This window comes from Passer domesticus, chromosome 1 (genome assembly GCF_036417665.1).
Source record: "Passer domesticus isolate bPasDom1 chromosome 1, bPasDom1.hap1, whole genome shotgun sequence".
NCBI lineage: Eukaryota > Metazoa > Chordata > Aves > Passeriformes > Passeridae > Passer > Passer domesticus.
Window position 1 is genome coordinate 110,403,771 of NC_087474.1, and position 21,437 is coordinate 110,425,207.

Genomic DNA, 21,437 nt, shown 5'->3' on the forward strand with positions numbered 1-21,437 from the left:
ATTTTTTCTCAAATGCTGAGCAAACTTTGTGGAAAATAATGAGTCAAATGAAAAGGTTCCATGATTTGCTGGCACTTTTTGTTCCATTTACTTTTTGTACCATTTACCTTTAGTGACACACTTGTTCCCCTTAAGCACCATGAAATAAAGACTACTCAGATGAATTTGCTCATCATAATCTCAATTTTTGGGCTCCTTCAGCTAGAAAGCAGAACAAGGGTGTGCTAAACTGCATGGTTGCCTTGAAAAGTGAAGACTTTAATTACTGTGATCTCATAATGCTGTGAAATAGACGAAGTTCCTAACTTGCTTTCCAAATAGGAAACACACTGTTGTCTCTACTGCTGTTATTATTAGGACAGAGCAGATTGTGATCTGTTTCTGGGATGAACAACTGTTCACAAGGGAGATGGGTGAAAACATGTGAAAAAGGGAAGAAAAATTCATTAAATCGTGTTTACATCCAAATCCATCCCATGTGAAAACCTGCATTTTTCAGGAAGTATCAGGGTATTGAATGACTGTTTGGGGTTTTTTGTGTGTGTTGGGCATTAAAAATACTGCATCTCATCTCAAATGAAAACTCCAGTGTGTATTGTGCTGAAATAAGAGACAAGGTTAAGTAAATTCTAAGCCAATGAACAATTTCTTTGCATGAATCACTTTCATGAATTGTCATGGAGATACAGGCACTTGGCCTCAAAAGAGACACATTTATCAGCATTAGCAGTATAATGGAAGGCAGGCTTTGAAAGATGATCTCCTGAGACAGCAGATTTTATCGTTGTTGGTAGGCCATGTGGACATATGTGCAATTATATATGGAAACTTCATTTCGGTCTCCGGAGCACTGTTATCTTTCACGAGCACCATTTTGTTTTAATTCCTAATAATGGAAACCAAATTCAGAGGAAAACATGACTGACTTTAATTGTTCACACAGATCAGGCTATGAAAAATAAAAAAAAATTTACACAACTAATTATGTCTCAGCAATCTGAGGAAATTATTTAATTTGTATAGCACAGATCCTAGCATACTGGTCTTCTATGTTATCTAGATTAATTTTGCCACATTCTATTTGCATAAATACTAATTATTACTTAATTTCAGCTGTTAATGACTGAACAGACACAAAAGTGATTGGTTTTATACTTCTGAACCCAGTTGGCTTTCTGATTGATACTGCCTGCTGCAGGTTGTGACTTTAAAATGCTAAATAGAAAAAAAGCTAACTTGCATATTAAAAACATGATAGAGGTAAAAATTAGTCAAACTTTCTGTTAATATGTGGTTTTAATTGACAACCAAGAGCCAAACACAACTGCAGTCAGCTCATGTGTTGACTAAAATTTTGGTCATCATGTTTCTGGCATCAGAAATACAAGTTTTAAATTAATTCAAGCACTATGATTGATTAGAAGCAGAGCCTCTAGGAGGTGGACTTTCTGTCCTTTCTATTGTCTCCTTGCATACACATTTCTTTTTTTCACATATATATTTATAAATTGCTTTTCTCTTTATAACTTAGAAATGCAAATTAAGAATCAAATTAAAGCCTTGCAAAATCCTATACAGCCTCTATTGCAGTCACTCTGAATTTTGCTTGCTCTGGCTGGATAAGGCTGTATGATTAAAGCGCCATCTTTGTCCAGGGCTGTGCAACACATTACCTCTATTTTTCCTATCATGGTGAATCAGTTTATCCTCAGAGCTCTAGGCTTTGCTTTTAGGGAAATACAAAGATCACAAGGAAAGTTACAGCCAGACTAGTGCTGCACATCAGAACCCACAGGTGGGATGATTACTCCAGGTTATTTATTTATTTGTCTGTTAATAGCTGGTTGGACACTTTCTTTATTCTGTCTTTGTAATCCTGCATTTTTTACCCAACTTCTTGTCTGCCTGTGGCTTCAAGAGCCCAGCTGTCTGTGGCAGTAGCTGTGCCTTGCCCCTCCCCAGCTGCAGGCAGCTGGAGCGATGGCTGAGTGATGCCTGCCCCACTCCTCTGCTCTGCCTGGGAGCACCAGGGGCCCACTGCCACCCTGGGCTCAGAGGGACCTCCAGGCAGACACCCACTGCCCCTCAGACAGTACAAATAACAGCACTTGGGACAACATGCTCAGAGCTTGGGAGCTTTTGAAGAAAAGGGAAAGGCTTTGATGGGTTTAGGGTCAGGGCCCCAATGTTTTTGCTCAGCATCACTGCATGACTCAGTGCATCTCTGGAGTTAGTGTGTTATTACTGCAGGACAAAACCACTTTTAACTCCTTTAATGGAGTTACTTTATTGACAGGTTTTGTCTCGGCCATTTTTTTTAAAAGGATCAAATTTTCCAGTTTCGTTTTTTCGCAAGAGCTGAAACAAGCAAGATTTTTTTCATTAAACAAACACAAGCCTCATACAAAACAACAGAGCTGATGGATGTTAATCTTGCCTACTAAATATGGATCCCATCTGGAAAGGTGAGAAAGCTCTAGATCTTCCTCTCTTCCCTGCCAGAGAACATCCCATTCCCCTGACAGCATTTTTTCCAAAGGAAAAGAATGGTCAGGAGAGATTTATCAGCCAGATCTAAGCATGCCAGAAGGGTAGGACTCCAACCTTCATGCATCTGTCCCTCTGAAACTTTGTGTGCAGAAATATCACTGATTTCTTGATCAGTTGAAACCAAGTAGAAACAGTGAGAGGGTGAGACACCCACACAGGCAAAGCAGAATTTTAACATATAAGGCAAACTAAAGAGAGGCCAAATCACTGAAACTAAGAATAGCTCATTATTAGTTAAATTGTGAATGAAAAGACAGGAGAGGGGAAAAAAGAAAAAAAGAGGGAGAATAGCCTTTCCATGGTTTTGGAGGAACAAGAGGCTCAAATCCCAGGGACTGAATACGGGCAATGGCCTCCTGACTGTATAAAACATCCAGTATGTGGATGCTTTCCTAAAATGTGTACATGGGGCAAATCATAAAGAAAGAAAAGAAACAGCAGTGCAAAGATGTGACAGTCACAGTGCCAGTCATGGACTTTGAGAGATCATTAAGGATAAATGGGAGTTAACGATTACCGATGGTGATAATTTGCATGCGATTGCACTGTGGCTCTGCATGGCACTTCAGAAGGATGTAAATGGATAAAAAAAGCAGAAGAAAAAAACCCAGATTCTTCCCCACATAGTCTGCTGTCTAATGTAGACAGAATGTGGAAATAAAGAAATGAAATGTATAGGAAATAAATTAAGTTAATTATGCAATGTAAATACATAATGTGTGATAGATGTGATGAGAATAAAGAGCTGATCAAAAATTCCCCAATACAATATTTCTTTTCTGGCAAGAAGACACAAAGCTAGATAGAGGCCAACACCATCTCCTCTACCACCACCACCAGCTCAAGGGAACTGCCAGGCAGAAGACTGGTAAGCAATTTTGGGGTTGCAAGTCTGATGACAAGGCAGTACAACCAGCACCCAAGCATCTGGCTGAGTGCCAGCACTCCTACCTTGCGCTGGAGAACCACTTTTCTTTGTGTTTTGCCTGGTGCCTGGTATTTTCCAAGAAGCTCCGTTTTGCAATTCTGCTGAATAAAAACTTTTTTTCTTCAATACTGCTAGAGGTGGGAGAGTGCTGCTACAAATTCTGCTTTACACAACTTCAAGACAATCAACTTCATGGGTGTTATTTGCTCTGTGTGCCCTGTGGTGGGTGTGAAGCTCCAGCTAATTTTCATTATGAGCTCTCAGTAAGTAAAAACACCAGTCTTGCCACATGCTGGGTGTATCTGTACACATGTGGATGCCCAGAATCTAAGTTTGAGGCCTTCTCAGTCACAAAATATATAATGGGTGTTCATTCTAGGTATTTAAGGTATCTGTCCCTGAAGAGCAGCATTTTGAACCTCCTGAGCTGTGTCTGTACCAACCCTTTAGGGCCATGCCCAGGACCTGGCAGCTGTTTGACTAGGTCAGGCATTGATGTCAACCAGCAAATACCTCTGAATGGATGCCTGGGTTTGGAGACAGCTATGGGTAAAATCCTAGAGCAAGGAGAAAGCCAGGACATGTACATATAGGCTGGACTATGTTAGTATATAAGGTTATTTCCCAGTCTTTTTTATCTTAAAGAGTTGGTGAAGAAAACTGAATGGCCACCTTGTAGAGTGCTGATACAATGGTTTTCATTTCCAGCCTCAAGTCCTTTGCTTGCAAGAGTTATGATGTGTGTGTGTAGAGGGTAAAACTTTTCTCCCTGTGTGGCTTCTGGGATCACTTCCCTTTGTTGCAAGTGGTGCTGAGCTCACACTTGGTTACCCAGTTAATTTTGTGAAGTTAATTTTGTTAATTTTGTGAAGTCCTTTTTAAAGCTTTCCAAAACAAACTGAGGCTGCTCTTAATGCCTGGATTTGGGTGGAGGAAGCAAGCACGAGAATCCATTCTCTTTGCACAGTTCTGTATTTCCAGGAATGAGGAAAGGAAGGACAGTGCTGCTCACAAACCCCTATGGATACAATTGTGCCTGCATGTAGCTTCATCTGTAAATTTGCATGTGTGTGGGCATGTGCATATATTTCATCCGTATATTTTACATAGTTGCAGAAAAACAAACTCTGACCTGACTGATGACTTAAATAATTCTCCATAGCAAGTGCCTCATTTTAAGGTATGATTAAGCCATGCTTGTGTCATCTTGGCAGGGACACTCAGTCTGCTGTGTCCTGGGAAAGCAGGCTAAAGTGCCCTGGCCACTGGCCAGTCCCCCAGTATGCCCACTCAGCTGCCTGCCCAACCCCCTCAAGTTCAACATATTGTAGTGATTTATGATGGTTTCCATTACAAATCAATGGATATTAAGCCTAGACAGCCCATAGGTCTCGGCTGTGTCCATGAGCCTGCCGAGGGGGCAGCAGGGGAAGCGCATCCCTTCTCTAATGAACGCACAGTGTCTCTCCTGGCTCCTTTCCCAGCAAGGTGAAATACTATCCCCATCTCCCCGGCTATAAACAGTAACTGTGCGGCTGCTGGGAAAAGCTTTAACTCCTACAGTCAGCACAAAAAGCAGAGGAAACCAGGCAGACTGCTTTCCTGAGAAGGACTGGCCAAAGAGATTCCAGTAAAACCCGCGTCCAGGGAGAGACTGAGTGGGCAGCTTGGGCTCCCTGAGGTACCTCAGCTTTGGGGAGCACAAGTTCCTGCAACAACAGGGAGATCAAAGGAAACACGAGAGCTTGTGAGGTGTCACTGCAGTGCGTGAACTGCATTCCTGCCAAGACACTCATTAGCGCAAAACCTTTGGCACGGTGTATAAATTTAGTTAGTCCATAAGCTGTGATCCAATTATTTTGTGAGGCAAGGTGATTTGCTCCTCTTGTAGCAAACCTGCAGCCTTAACAAGCACAATGAGCCTGAGAAGCTGCACAGTTTAGAGACTGCACTTTTGTCCTAAATTGTTTCTACATTATCTCTGGGAGGTCTCAGTAGATTAAGGCCTAATTGCACTCAAGTTAATATACCTGATGGCCCTGTCAAAACCCATAAAAATAAATTTTGAGTTGTATCATGTGATTTTGCTCAAAGTTGCATGTTCATGGAAACCATACCTGGGTAAATGTCTTTTTTTCTTTGTGGATTTCTCTGCTGCCTCTCCTCTTCAGGGAACTCTGCAACAAAAGCAACTCTGTGTTATTGATAAGCTAAATGCAAAGCCTCCAAGTCTGGCAGGTTTCACCACTATACAATTAATTAAGGAAACAGAAAGAAAGAAAGAATATTCTCCTAAACAGCAGGGGATTTAATTTTTCATAATAATCCTTAAAAGAACAAGATGATCAGGTCCTTGTCAGTGAATCTTTTAATGCCCAAAATTTCCCACCAACACAAGGAATAAAATTAGTTAAAACTTCACAGAGGGAGGAACATTCCACCCTGCCCCCCCCTCATTTTCTTCTATGGACCACCACAATTTTTGGCTAAACTTTCTTTTTGCATGGGACAATGATTCACGTTTGATTAATCCAGGGCAGAAGTCCAATAATCTTACTCACAGTCAATGTGAAACACGTAGTGGAAACCTCAGAGGAAAGCAACCCCCCAAAAAATAGGCAAGGACATGCATGTTTAAGCTATGTGGCATAACATTATTTGTTAATCTGTGCTAGCAAACATGCTGAGGAGCCCAGATAAAGACCAGATAATTCTCCGGTATTTTTGAATTTACTTCATAAACCAGATTTTATAGGTTTTGCAAATGTTTTGCAAATCTTTTATAAGCAAATATTTTTAAGACATGGAAATTATGTCATCATCACTGCTTCACTGAGAAACCTCTCATTTCCCAAGTAGAAAAGCACAGTTTTCCTGAGAAGTGAGAGGTAGAGCATTATCAGGATGTTACCAATGTTTACTTGTGTGTCAAGACTGGTTTCCAAACCAGTGTGAGCTGGGCATATTTTAAAAAAGCATACATTTGACACTTTTCAGGTTGAGGCATTAGAGGGGATCAAAAGGTATCAGAGAAAAAAAGAAAAAAAATCAGAAAGCTGGGAACTGCAGAATTTGAATTCAAAGCAGGCCATGTTGCTCTGTCTGCACCCAGAGCCTGAAGGCCAATAGTTCCCAGATCACCCCGATATTCTGGCCTCTTTTATTTATTACTTCTGTTTATATTTGCTCTGTGGAGGACAATTTTCAGCTGAGGTATAGCCTGGGCTATCTTGGGTTGCCCACAGTTGCAAGATGGGTTGCCCTCCTCCTCTGGTCCATGTGATGGAGCAGCATCCCTGGACCAGAGCCTGCTCCCAGTTCAGGAGGGTAAATCCCAGCCTCTGTAACCCACACTAACCCAGCACTGCAAACCAGGAGTGAAGAGGAAGGGACAGCAGGGAGAGGCATCCTGTTAATTAGCTAAGTCCAGCCTCGTGCCCAGCCATGAGCTGGCAGAAAACACCATGTGAGCTCGGGGACCAGCACACACACCACGCACAAATCTGAACCAAAAGCTTTCCCTGGCTTTGTGGTTTCTGCCTGTTCAGCTATGCAGCTACTGCACATTATAATTATTGCACACTAAGACAAATCTCTCCTTCTACTCTTTGTTATACACAGATAAGTAGTTAAAACCCATTCATACACAGCACCATATGCCCAAGACATACTACTGTTTATTCTTGCTAATCTGCTCTCTACTTTAATCCAGTGATTTCCTATAATTAATGAAGCTCAGTAAGAGAAATGTCTTTTTCTGGGTACTGAAACATTTCAATAAAAAAACCACTTTAGACACTAAAATCATCGTATGAAAACCTGTTACACAAGCTTAGGCAGGATAAACAGTTACTGTTTTCTCTCTTTTTTTTTTTTTTAATGTGGTGTTATTCTAGAAGCAGATATGTAACTGAAAGCAATCACCAGTCAGCAGTATCACTCCCAGGCACACAAGAGGGGTCATTCTGGTTGAAGAGAGATGGGGCATAGCCCTGGTCCTCACATTCACTTCTTTTCCATGTGACTTCAAGCAAGAACAACTTGAGTGAAAGGAGGTTGTCTGGATACTGCATTTAATTTGTGAGCCCTTAGAGTCAGGGATGAGGCTATCAATTTCTGTAGAGGCCCCAATGCCCAGTTATAGCAAATAGCTACTCATCATGCTAGAAATGAAAAGCCTTGTGCCAAATGCTAAAAACCTCTTGCTCTTACCTGTAGGCAAAAGGTTACACTTAAACACATCCAGCTTGAGAAGCTAGGGGATATAAACACATGGACTATGGTGGGCAAGAAAAAGTAATAAAGACTTTGCAGTGTAGTATGGGATAACACTTGGAAAACAAGAGGAAGGGAATTAAAATTAAGGTAGATGACATGGATGACAGGCTGAGAAACAGGTAGGGAGCAATCCGGCTTTGGAAACTGTAAGCTCCACTCCTCACTGAAACAATGAATTTCACAGATCCAGACTAACAGGTTTGTAACATATTGTCCTAGATGAGGCCTCATTTTAAGCATTTTCACACTGTGCTGTTTGGATTTGCATAAGAACAACTTTGTAATCAGTGCTCAGGTGGGAGCTTTGTATTTCCATAAGGCAGAGACTCAACCTTAGGCTGAGTCTGTCCTCGGTGTAAGAAAAAAAAACAGGAACATTTACCTTTGGGGACTGCCAGTGGATTACAGGGAGAAATTTCCCATACCTGTATCAGTGGAGGACTTGAACACAAGCATGGCCATGAGGCACTGCCTGCCCATAGCCCCCTAAGCCCTACATGAAAACAAGGCAATATCTCCATTTCAGCACTATGGGACCAGGCTGCACACATGTGTGAAACACCAACCAACACAGCTGCTGTTTTAGCTGGACTAAGGGCAGAGGCTGCTGCTGCTAAAAGTAGGGGAATGTGCTACAAGCTTAAATTATTTAAAATGCAAAAATGGTCCAATAAATGAGCATTTCTATTTGATGTACAGGAGATTGACATCAGAAGCTGATACAAATTAATGCTAGAAGGAACATTTCTATACTATTTTCTATACTCAAGAGATCAGCCAGGGTTGGCTGTCTACCAAAAAGTCTTTCAATGATGGTTAAACAAGAGTTCATTTGTCCTTTGGTTAAGAGAGTCTCTTAAGAAAGTGGTTACTTGTGCAGACATTTCCTACCTCTACAATTTCACTGTAATTTGTTGATGGACCTCTTTGCTACCAAGGAGAGCTAATGTATGGAGGCCCAGTGTTTTAAAAGTTAAACTTCCCAAAAGATTATTGGGTGTAGGGATTACAGTATTAACAGTGGGAAGAGTCACTATTACTTTTACTTTCCCTAGGAACCTAACAGGGATGGGAAGAGGTAATTTGCATTTTCTGGTGAATTCCATTTTTACCAGGTCAAACTGAGCAGTGAAAGTGAGCAGTGAAACTCATGGTGGGGACAGCAAGCAGGAGTCAATGCACTAGAATTGGAGGTTGAGCAAAATATGGGAATAAAATTTGAGTTAAGCGCAATTGTACATGTAAACATATGATAGACTCCAAATTTTCATACTGAAGCAAGTGCTGAGTAGGATGAGAATAGAGCTGCAAACAGGCGTTTGCAGAGAAGGATTTGGAAAATGAGAGAACCAAGAGTCCCTAAGAGCTGCCATCCTGTCACTTTATTCACTGCTGCTGAGAGGAGCAAGTAATTTGGGTGGCAGTCTGACATCTGCAGGCAAGCGTGGGCTTGCTATCATATGTGCATCAAACTGAACCTGTAAAATCCAGTAGCCAGTCCTGGAATGACAATGTCTGCAACTCAGAAACAGAGAGGCTGCATTAGAAAGTCCAGCCCTGAAGGCAGTTTCTATTACTGTGATGTGCGAGGAATTATACACCAGCATCACTGGCACTTAAGAGCTGTACAAATAATGTTCTGTGCCAACGATGGCTTGCTACTGATTGCTTTGAAATGGATAATCACAATTTTCATTTGCATTCATTAGAAGATACTGCCTGTGAGGGACCTGACAGTATTTTAAAAAATTATGCACAATTGACCGAATCCACTTGCTCCAAATCCAGCAGCAGGTGAAGCAGACCACTTGCAGACTACCAGTAGCTGCAAGGCTAACAGCTTCAGAGCTGCACATTGGCATTCCATAACAAGAGCTAAATTCTTGCTGTGTTCAAGAATATTCTCTCATGTTCAAGGATGAACAAACCATCCAGAGAGACATAATCTCTTCCCCACAGAATGTGACTCATCAAGAGAGCCTGCGAATGGACCGACTTTTTCATAGCACTTACTCTCCAAGAAACACCAGTGGTTTAAATGAAGGTAATTCTGCTTGGCATCTATGAGAATCAGAAGAAAACCAGATCTTCTTGTTAACAGATGGTCAGAGGGTGGATTTATCCCCAAAAGATGTAAACTGGTGCTCATTAAGTGCACCACTAATCAGGAACATTTCACTGCAAGCATTTTCCAGGCACTGTGCAGGACTGCATAAGAAGATTCTGTCATGAGATGAAAAAGGATGAGGATCTCCATGTTCCTTCTCCAGCAAACCCCATCCACGCAAATGAAGCTCTGCTGGCCACTGCATGCTGTTTCCCTCTTAACTTTTTGCAGCTTTGGACTTGCCAGACCCTGATACTGAGGATGTGCATGATTCTCCTTCATCTCATTGTTTTAGAGCTCTCCCCGTTTGTCCAGTCTTGCAGATAAAGGAAGAAACCCTTTGTGCAGAGGTCTGCCACTCTTAAATCAGTGATGAATAAACTCTTCTAAGAAGAAAAAGACGTCCTGGACAATGACCAGAACCTGTTCCTTTAGAAGGAGTCTGATAGATAGTCTAATAGACAGTGCAGTGTGATACATTTCAGCTATCACACTGCACTGTCCTTTACTGTTACCTGCCTGCTTGGGAAAAGGAAGCATTTCCCATTTCTGTAGCAATATCCTTTATTTAAGGTAGGACAGGGCGACTTTCCATCCTTTCTTTAGGCCTGAAGTGTCTCTAAGTCCCAAGTATTCTACTGAAGATTTGCTTTGCTGCCATCCCATTCTTCTCTACTTCAACAGCTGCGCAGTGAAAGTGCAGCTTTTTCATTGTGAACTCTTGTACATATCTACAGGATGGTTAATGGAACTGGAAAGTACAATGAAATTCTAATTGCTTTTCAATTGCTGTAGGCCCTTGAAAAAGATATCTCACCAATGCCTGATAAAGCTGGGCTTGACGCAAGTGATCTCTATCTCCATTCATTCCTGTGTATGTTTCCTTTACTGGAAACCTCTAAATACCGTGATATTTATCATTCACATGACCTAGCGAAGCAAGCTATGTCTGAAATATCATAAGCATTACAGTTCAGGATAAAAGGCGTCCCTTGAGTAAAAGAGCAGCAAAGCACACTAGCTTTCAGCACCAGCTTAAATTTCCCTAACGCTGCATTACTCTATTGTGCTAAGCTTATGAATAGGAGCCTCTTTCTTTTGCCTCTCACAGAACATAGCACACTGTCTGTCTCATGTGGCTTCCTGGTGCCCTTCACATGCAGGCTGTGATATTAGCTGCCTTGGTGTTTACAAATAATGTGGTGTGACAGGTCTGGGAGCATGCTGGGAAGGGAAGCAGCAGGGTTGCACCTGCTGTCTGAAGTCCTGGAAGGTTAGACGGCAGCTCTTGGGAGGATGGGAGACAGCTGGCTCTGTGTTCAGCTCACAACACTTAGGAGCCATTTCACTTAATATTTGGTCAGTGCAGGCTGATATGGGGACCAGAAACCAATATAATCTTTCTTATTAATAAAATAATTACTAAATAATTGCAGAAATAATTGGTAAAAGATATAGCCCAGTGATACAACAATTTCTATGAATATAATAAATCTGCCACAAACAGCTGAGATCCTAACCAACATGTATCGCTGCCTTACACAGTTCTTCTGCCCAAACATTTCCTAGTAACTTGTTAAATTCATTAAAATATATTTTAAAAGTCCCTGTCTGTCCCATTTTGTTAAGATATAATTTTATATACATTTTATTACAATTTTATTACTTTTGTCACAATACATAAAGAAAATTTTAACACACTGAGATCAGACTTCTGTTTCTTAGGGGAGGTCTTATTTCAGGTGAAGAAAAACAGGAAAGAAGCCAGGCAGATGATTGCAGACAGTGCTGTTTTTTCCCCTCCTACTACACTAGTAGAGTGACACTGATGTGCCAGGAGCAAACATCTCTCTGAATGAAGGGTGAATGTTGTCACCCTTCCACTCGTGCAGCTGTTAAATGTGAGTTCTGCACACTGTGCCCGTTCCGTCACCCTGCACCACGAGCACGTGTGCTAGCCCTCTGCCCGGGCACCACCTGAGTCTGAGGAGGAAACCACTGCCACCACATCCCTCACAATCCTGCCAGGCAGGGTGGCATCCATGCCAACCGCAGCAGCAGGCTGCTGCCAGGCCTCTGCTGCTCCACTCCCACCACATTGTGCCTGTAATGCCCATGGTAACCATCGCTAGGATCACCCTCCCCCTCCTCCCCACTGGCACAGGGGGCAGGAGCAGCACCCCAAATTCCTCTTCATCAGCTGAGCTGCAGTGACCAAGCACCAGCCTGCAAAAGGGAGCCATGTCAACCTGCACCCCTTTGGGAAAGAACTTGTGGAAGAGTCAGGCTTAATCCGAGTGGTATGTGCTGTGCTGACACTGCCTGAGCCCTCTAATTACCTCGTTAGTGTAATCCCCTAGCAGACAGCCCGTGAAAAATGTGCTGGGCACTATGTACACACAGAAACATAGAAAGAGACCTGCCTGGAACAACTTGGCAAGAGGAATGGTGCTTATCATCAGCCATGAAACCCCATGGCAAGACACACGCCTGGTGCTCATAGCCCAGGCAAGACTTCAGCGTGCCCAGAGGGAAACAGCATCTCTCACTGTGAGCGCAGGCACCCTGCCAGCCCCTTGGCCAGCACTTTGAGCTCCCTTCTCCACCTCTCTGGACCAAACAACTTGTACAACCATTTTAAACCCTTCTTCTTCTCTCTTGTGATGACTCTTCAGTAGCCTGAGCAAAATAGACAGCTGCCAGAAAAAGCCACACCTGACATACCTGCCCTGCCATCCACCACCCACCTTGCACTGCTTGGCATCACCTGCTCACCCAGTGCTACATGTAAACTGCCTGAAAACAGAGGCTGACTGTCCTTCCCTCCTGTTCTCCATGAAAAAAATGCTTCCCCAGAATGCTTTACTGAATGGGACTGCAGGCCAGGTAGTGCTCAGAGATGGGATTGGGAGTTTGCATTCCCAAAGGAAGACAATGTGAGAGCATCTGTTGCTGGTCACTGCACATCCTGTAGCACAGCTGACCTATTACAAGCATAAATGTTGTTTGTTTGTTTGTTTGTTTGTTGGTTTGTTTTCCAGAAGAAGGGTAAGTAAGCAGTATATACACAGTGAATAGACACCCGCTATCCAGTTGCAGAGGTAGAGTCTACTAATTCTCTGCACCAAGGCCTTTTAGAAAGTAATACTATGTAGCTGGCAGTCCCATTATCAGGACAGTCTTCCTGAGGACCAGAGGAACAAACTGGAGAGTTTGACAGTGAGGGGACAAAGCAGACTTAGACATGATTTGGACAGTGCTGTTAAAGGAGAGGAGAGGAGCTGAGTAATGCTCCAAGCCCATACTAGGTCAGGAGGTTACTGCAACCATTTACAAAACTGGGAGAGGGAGAAAACATACAGCTCTGCAATCTCTGTAGTGTTCAAGGTATGGGCCTAAAGAGCAAATTTCACATAACCTAGAAAAAAGAAGATTTTTGAAAGTCTTTTTGCAGAGAAAGATATTCACACCTGCACAACATCTGTGCTGTCCACACTAATAGATCAGCACTCAAGGGATTGTTCTTTACATTGGGGATGGAAAGGAAAATTTTCCTTGAGCAGACAACTATGAGTACAAACATCTTCAATTTCCCCTGGATTAGAGCAACTTGCTGTTTCTATGAAGTATTAAATGAAATTCTAAAGAAGCAGAGAGATTAAAGGCCAACTTCAATGATCTCCAACAAACATATCCCAGACAGTCTTTGTAATCCTCGGTTGCCCAGCTATTATTTCACAATTTTAAGGACATTGCAGTCTGAAAAAGGGGCTTATAAAAATAGAGCAGAAAGACAGCAAATTTACATTTGGATAGCTGGTGACATTTTTGAACTTTGGATAGCTGCTACCTGCAGTGCACGTTCCTATACATCATTCAATGCACACACTAATTCACTGCCAGGTAATGGGTCACCCCCAAGACATTCGTATTCAGCCAGCCACAGGAGCCACAGTTCAAGCCCAAATAAAGATAGTTCTGCTACAATGAACAAGGCCATCAATTACAGGAATGAAATTCAAGCCAAAGTGTAGCATTTGTAACTAAGAAACAGCGAAACCAGGGCAGGCACAAGAGACAAGAAGGGGACAGAGCTCCTCAGAGCATGTCAGTGCAAAGTCCACCCACTCTCCCAGCACAACCTGTAAAGGAAGAGTTGCCCTCGTGGGAGAAAAGTGCTAGGCTACCTATGTGCCAAACTGCAGCTGGAAATGGACAGGGAGGAAAGAAATTGTTAGGAGAGCACATAATTGCAAATCTGCAGTTCCTTAGTGAAACCAGTCTACAAAGATGTGTCAGCAGTAACCCTGTAAATATCAAATGAAAAGCTCTACATGATTGATATAACTTCACAAAAATGTGCTTAGAAAGGAGTATGACAAGCTCAAGTAGGAACACAGTGTTTCAAGCATAAAAATTAAAAATGCACAGAAAAATTATAAATATTCCATAAATGCTAACAGAGAAATTGTGAAGCATGATTCTGAGGAGACCTCAACCTGTGCAGGTATTTGAGTTATCCTTAACTATTTTGCCTGCTCCTGGGGCTGGACTGTGATTGCCTGGGAATCTCTTCTGACTGCCTATGGGGAGCTGGGGTGGCTGTGTAAGTGTGCAGGGGCTGCACTCTCTCAGGCTATTGCTGCTTTGAAGCCTAAAATGAGCTGCCTCAAGCTCCTTGCTGAGATTCAGGGTCTCTGCTTCTGGATACAGAAGGATGCTCTGACTCTGTGGATAAAAGCAAAAATTAGAGATAAACTGTGCATTACTGGGTGTTATGTGGGGAAGCAAGACCCAGGAGAAGGTGTCAAAGGTCTCAGACCTCTGAGAGATGGGTGAAAGCAGAGCTTGGGATAATGATTCTTGGTTTGTTCTGTAGCTCCTGGGAAGGACAGACAGGTTTTCCATGCCTTGACAGGGGAGCTGACTGCCCTGAGCCTCCCCATTGCACTGCCTCAGTGCTTCAAAGAGCTGGTTTCTGAGGAGACCACGGTGCTCAGCACTTGCATAAAAGGAGAAATTCACATCTTCAGCTTTGTTGCATTTATCCCTCTCTAAATGCATCCTACTGGGGGCCTAAGTTCTGTACTTTGATTTGATACAGATTTGTTACAAATGAAAATGTTTTATCTGTTTTCTTTTCCAGTGCATAACAGAAAGAAAAAGAGGATGACCTATTTATAGTCCCCTAAATGAGGAAAAGAATTTGTTTCCAGACTTATCTGAGAACTTATCCCACTGCTTTCCTCTCTGCCTTGCTAATTTCAAAACAAGCACAAGAAGCCTGAAATAGTAACATGGATGCACTTTAAAAAAACCCCAACTAACCAAACAAAACATTAATCATACCACTTTTGCATGCTCTTGTGTGGGATGAGCTGCAGTCACACAGCCAGGGCTGGTTTCAGGAGCTCCTTCTGGATAAGAACCCTCCAGAAACTGTAGGATCTACCAGAGCAGTGCAAGGTCACCACAGCCATGGTCACCACAGTCCCAAGACAAGGCAGTGAGCAGGAAGGGACCACGTCTGTACTGTTAGGCAGCTCAGGAAACTTGTACCATTTCTCTTCTTTGGAGGGAATGAATATGTAACCCTAATCACACTGCACATGGTAATTTTATTATGAAATTATTATGATAACAAATGAAGACTGACAGCTAATGAGTCCAACCCCAAGTATAGAATAAAATACGAAAAAGGTGAGCAGCACTGTTGACTTCACAACAGTCTCTGAAAAATTATGGCAGTCAGTGTGTCCTTGGTTGTAACCACACACCAAAACACGTGGGAAGAGCTTACGGATCCCTTTGCAGACCTTGCTGTTGTTGCTTCCTAGTAAAGGAATCATCTTTCTGAAGATGATTTTGCAAACCAGCTTCTGAAAAGACATTTTTAGACTGTAACTCCAAAGACCTTCTAATCTCTGTGCACCTCTCATGCTGAAGTACATCAGAGCAGGAACATCCTGATGTGCTTTGTATTTGATTTGCCTACTCCTAAGAACCGCTTCGTATGTGGAAATCTTTGCAAAGCATTCAGGTAGAGCAAAGCAGCTCCTGCTGGGGACTGCAGGCTGGGAAGATAATCAGGGGAAATACCCTTTTTTTATACTTCTTAACCAAAACATAAAGTAGCACTTTGATTTTCTTACTATAAATTAGCAAATGAAGTGCAGGATTTTACCACATACAAATGGGTAAATACCTGATACTAGAGTGGAATTCAATTCTGTGCCAAAATCATACCCATCTCTACTTCTTTAATGCCTTTTTAAAAAAAAGTCTCACATTTTCATTAACTTCAGTAAGGCTTGGAGTAAGGCCTCAGGCAGCATAAGGCTCTCATTGTCCCCACTGAAACAGGAGTTTGTAGGAGACCGGGCATCATTCAGGGGCTGCTGAAGAGAGGTATCTAATTAAAAACAACTAATCCACGATTACTGCTGTTCTGCAGTGATTAAAAGTAAGGCAGCAGGGATGCCTGATGAAAGGAGGCGATCAGGTCACATCCTGAAGCCCTACCAAGGTCTGACAGGCGAGGATACAAATCTAGGATTATTCTACAAAGCCTGAAGAAAAAGCAAGTGCAGATTTGGAGGGGACTTGATAAATCTTCACCTTTTTTCTCTGACTAGCAAAGCAAATCAAAAAGGGAAAAGAAGAAGGAAAACTTCAAACCATGAGCTAAATATTCTTTCTCTACCACTGGTCAATGCAAGAATTCACAAAAAGCTTTTACTCTCCCAGGAGTAACAAAATGGAAATGCCTGGGCTAGATCAGTGAAAGAGCTTTTGAACTGAAACATGGCAGCTAATAGCAGAATAGGCTTTATACCAGCCTGGCTGCAGGAGGATAATGACTATGAATAATATGTATGCATTAGCGTGAATAATGACAGCCCTGAAGAAGGACTGGCAGAGACCAACAATTTTTTTTAGATCATTATTTCTCAGATGACAGAAACTATTACCATGAGGAAATTATTGCACTTTTCATTTTTCTAATTAAAACAAGAAAACTGTTTCTCTCTACCACTCAGTTCATTGCTGGTTCTTTCTTTCTCCCTCTTTGGCCACCTGGTAAAAGCATCTCCTCATAGGTAAGCTTTTTCTTTAGGCTGAGGGCCCAACCTATCTCAAAGGGTACTACCACGTCAATGCTTAAAGTGAGGGCAAAAATAGCCATGTTAAGGATTTCCACAGCAAAACAATTGCGTAATTTGAATTCTCGGTCCTTCTAATGCAGGCATGTTAAGGTCATTACCTGGGTACATGTTCTGCCTACTGACCAAGAAGTAAGGGGAATAAAACTGCTTGTGTGACTGATCTTCCCAAGTGCCTGCTCATTAACAGGGCGAATTTTATGTGATTATAGGTTTTATGGAGGATTTTGATAAAATGTTCATTCCTAGTCTGTTCTTAGAAGTTTCAGTGCGGTGATTTTTTGCTTGTTTGAGAAACATGAAGTCCCTGGATCCTTTTGTAAGCTCTTTTCTAAGATCCTACCAGTCTTGACACCTAAAATATTGGGAGGGACAGACAAAATAAAACCACAGGCAATTAGCATCTGGTCTCAAGCAAGGCATCACTTCCACCACTTCTCCTTCCCTGGCTGCCCTACCCTCCTGAAGGGAGCTCTGAGATAAACAGGAATGGAGAAGCACGCACTTTTTCTCCCTGTAAATCTCTAAAGTGTGGCAAAGCCCAGGAGTCTCTCTCCAAACACTGATTCTCCCCCATCTTTGGCAGTGTTTTGCCTCTAAATGCAAAACAGGGAGAAGAGTATTCTTGTCCTGAGGAGGACACTGGACACTGGTTATCGGGATCAGGGAGTGAGAAGTGAAAGCCCTCAGAGTTCCATGGCATCTCTTCAAAAAAGAGCCCAAAACCAGGAAAAGAAATAGAAGAAGAAGGTAGAAATTAAATGAATGCTACTTGGCTCACCTGTCAATGCAGGAAAAGCTCTTCCTGGCCACACCAAATGCCCTGAATGACACCCAATTTCCTAATCTGGCTTGTTATTTTCTCCTTATTTTGCATATAACTAGAGTATGAATTTTTAACATGTTTTCATTTACATAGGAAAAACTGGAGAAAGCAGTTTGTGTCCCAGAAGGAGACAAAGAAACTTGAAGTAAAGGTAGATCTCGAATTACGTAAAATAAAACTCTAATTGGCATAATTATTGTTAATGACTTGGAACTGAAACTCATTTGGATGAATCCTCTTCAGATTTTGCCTATTAATTTCCCTAACTGTCAATATAAAATGGCAGTTGTTTGTCAATATTTAGCCAAATAGTCTAGGCTTAGAAGAAAATATAATAGAAATGAAAGAAATAGAATGAAAGCTTGTTGCAGCCTTAAATTCTAAGAGGAACAAATTATCACTTTTATTAGAAGGCATATCCTTATTTGAAATCTCCTTCCCACTTTTCAGATAATAAATAATAGAACTACTTACACTTTAAAAATAGCAAATGATTGATTCTGACTGGTGCTTAAAGTAAATACTTCAGGTTTTTAACCTCACTTTCTGCCACTGGGCTCTCTACAGCCCAGTGTACACTATCACTTGTTGCTATGATTGCAGCAGTGCTTGCAGACACTGCAAGATGAAAAAAGTAGTCTCTACATTCCTTCCAAATGGTTTAGCAGGTATTCTCTTTAAAAACAAAACTTCCTGAACACCATTCAGCAACACTGAGACATAAAAAAGGTTCTAGCCAAAATGAGAGAAAGATAATATCAAAATAAAATGAAAAAAACCTGATCTACCCACAACCAAAATTCAGTGCCCATTTCCATTTCTGCAAAGCGAATCTATAGCATTCACTGCAGCTATTAATGCTCCAAAGCTGTGCTGCACTATTGATGTGAGCGGTTCATTATTCCTCGTGCAAGGCATCCCACTGACCTCACCTCTGTAGGAACTGCAGAATCACAGCCCTATTATGGGCAGGCCCAATATTTATGCACACTCGTCAGATTTCACACAGCATCTCTGAATGACATGCTGTCCTCTGGTCCCGCCTGTCTTCTCTTTAGGCTCTTCTTTTTTTCCTCTGCCCTCTAACTTGTGTGTGGCTTTTCACAGTAAGTGTTAATGTAACCAGTAAGCCTCCCCACAAGCTCACACTAAGACTGTTCAGCTCTCACAAGCAGCTCTGGACATATTCATTATGACCCCAGGATGAAATATTCAATAAACCTGTGAGTGAGGCCAGCCAATGCTAAGGAGCTGAGCCCAGGGTAAGAGCTGAGGGAGTGGAAGACTTTTAAAACTTCACAATTACTGTCTGCAAATAGTCTGCAGAAAATACTCCAGGCAACCAATTGATTGTAGTTCCACTAAATATTTTAAAAAGCAGCTTTGACAAGATTTCTTCTGAACCAACTGCTCTTCTTCCTGTTTATTTTCTGGAAACAGTTTTCTCCATAGATGCCGGGGGGCTCTGATTTCCTTAAGAATAACAGGGCTTTAATACCAGAAGCTTGGAGATTAGAAGCAATGCCAGGTGTCCCTGCACGCTGCATGCAGGGAGCAATGCCCCCAGTGCTGCTGTTGCATTAACACATCCCCAGCACAGAACAGCACTTCTGGATATATTTCACAGCAAGAAACTACACAGGGCCTAATGTGGGAATAAGCTCCAAAAGCAGTATTTTCCTTTTGGCTGGATTTTAACAAAGAATGTGAATGCATGTAGGCTTTTATAGTCTGAATGTTTCTGCTCAAATCTTTTGATTCAAAAGCCTTTTTTTCTCAAACACTGATCATGAAAGCAGAATCTAAAACCCAACCAGTCCTTTTCTGAATCAATATTCCGGGTACAACAGCCCAATAATGTCACCTAAGGGGTTACAATTTTTAAGAGCATTGTTAGCTCTTACATTGTTATTTGGTTATTTCAGTCTTTTTAATATGAAAACAAAATAACACAAAAAAATGCAGTTTTGAGGTGTTTCTTAGGATACTGGCTTGATAGTATACAGTCAGATGGCTACACCCACATTAGAGACAGGGTGGTATTTTCAGCTTTTCTGGCAATTTTGTACTGTTTTATTTCCTTATGCTCTTTCTGTTGATTTCTTATCTGTCATTGTTTCACCTCAGAGAGATTAACTGACATTTCAGACTCCCTTAAAGCCTCTTGTCCTCTCCCGCATGACACCAGCTGAATATTGACAAACAAAAAAGGGCAACTAGCAAGAAAGTGGCCCTAGTGCCCACACTGCTGGTGCAAATTTCTTCAAATCATGAGCTTTAAACCATATTACACTTGGATGTTTGTGCAAATGTGCCTGGGTCTTTGTGCACAGTTGTAAAAAGCTGCTAAATGAAGAAAAGTGATATTGATTTTTCTGTCTTTCCCCACAATTAGATATTTATGATGCAAACCACCCCTAAAATATGTAGACTTTCTTGAAGAGCCTTGAAGAGGCTGCACAGTCAGCAGAATCCCAAAGTTCAATTACAAAGGTCAGGCAGACACATAGAAAAAGGAAGAAAAATGTCCTGGGACTACACCCACTTTGGAGACGAACAAGCAGTTTATTCTCCAAGAGAGGTCACAATTTAGATTTCTTTGCAGCCCCCCAGAGCAGCAGATGCAAACACGGATGTGGTAAACAAGAATGCTGAGCTTTTGCCTAACACAAATTTCTGTAGGCTGTAACTTCTAGCGTGCAGTTTGCCCATGTATGTACCTCACAGAATTTTTGCGAGGATTAAATCTTTGCAAGGATTAATCTTTAAATCTGTGTTTTGAAAAGATCTGCATATCATATTTAGAATAACAGCTAGAGTTAAGGTCACTTGATAACTTGCCAGGCAATAGGAATTAAAAGATAAACTGTTGTGTAATTATCTTATGCTGCATTTAGAAAAATTCTCTCTTATTATCCTGGGATAAAACCTGCGTATAATTTGTCATGAATTAAAAAACACGCAAGTATTGAAAATAAATATACCTTAGATAGTTCCACAGTTCCATAAACAACAGTCACAACTTATTCTTTGATTCCACTGATGTTCCACCACACTGCAAACACGTATGTTGTTTTATGTTGTGGCAGCGTGATGGGTGTCCTGGGAATGAGCCAAATTCAGCTTTGGTATTAAGGTGCAACTGGCACAAGCCAGGCATGATGTGCACAGCTGCTGCCACAGGGATGGAGTTCATTGTGTTAAACTGGGAATGTGCCAGGTTTACACCTTTCTGGTCAGTGTGTGCACTTCTGCTCCTCTATGTAATTCGTTACTGCAGTCTTCTTGAAAGTGAACCATTAAATCAAAGAGAAAAGTAAAATGTGGCAGTATAGATAAGAAGTTCGCCACAAAACACTGCTGTTTTACAGCTCTGAGGGGCTACTTCTCAGCTGTGGCTCTGAGGTCAAAACTGCTCAGCTCTCTCTGTTTTAAGCTCTGAAAAAAAACAAGGACCTTCAAAAAAAGCAGTATGTTGAAGGCATTAAAAGAGGCAGGCACTGGTATGAAGACTCAAGCAGAAAAACAGGCATGCTGCAGTGGAAAAGGAGCATGTTCTCACTGGGAACTCTGTGCATCCTTGGT

General features: G+C 41.8%; 1 protein-coding gene across 6 annotated transcripts in view; it reads right to left on the reverse strand.

Moving 5' to 3' along the window:
- The window catches only part of MTCL1 (microtubule crosslinking factor 1), a 101,848-nt gene that overhangs the window by 42,165 nt on the left and 38,246 nt on the right, over positions 1-21,437 (reverse strand). For all 6 annotated transcript variants that reach the window (XM_064433869.1, XM_064433855.1, XM_064433846.1 and 3 more), the window contains exon 4: positions 5,596-5,655. In XM_064433869.1, coding sequence (XP_064289939.1) covers positions 5,596-5,655 — 60 coding nt within the window. The remainder of the gene's footprint in view (positions 1-5,595; positions 5,656-21,437) is intronic.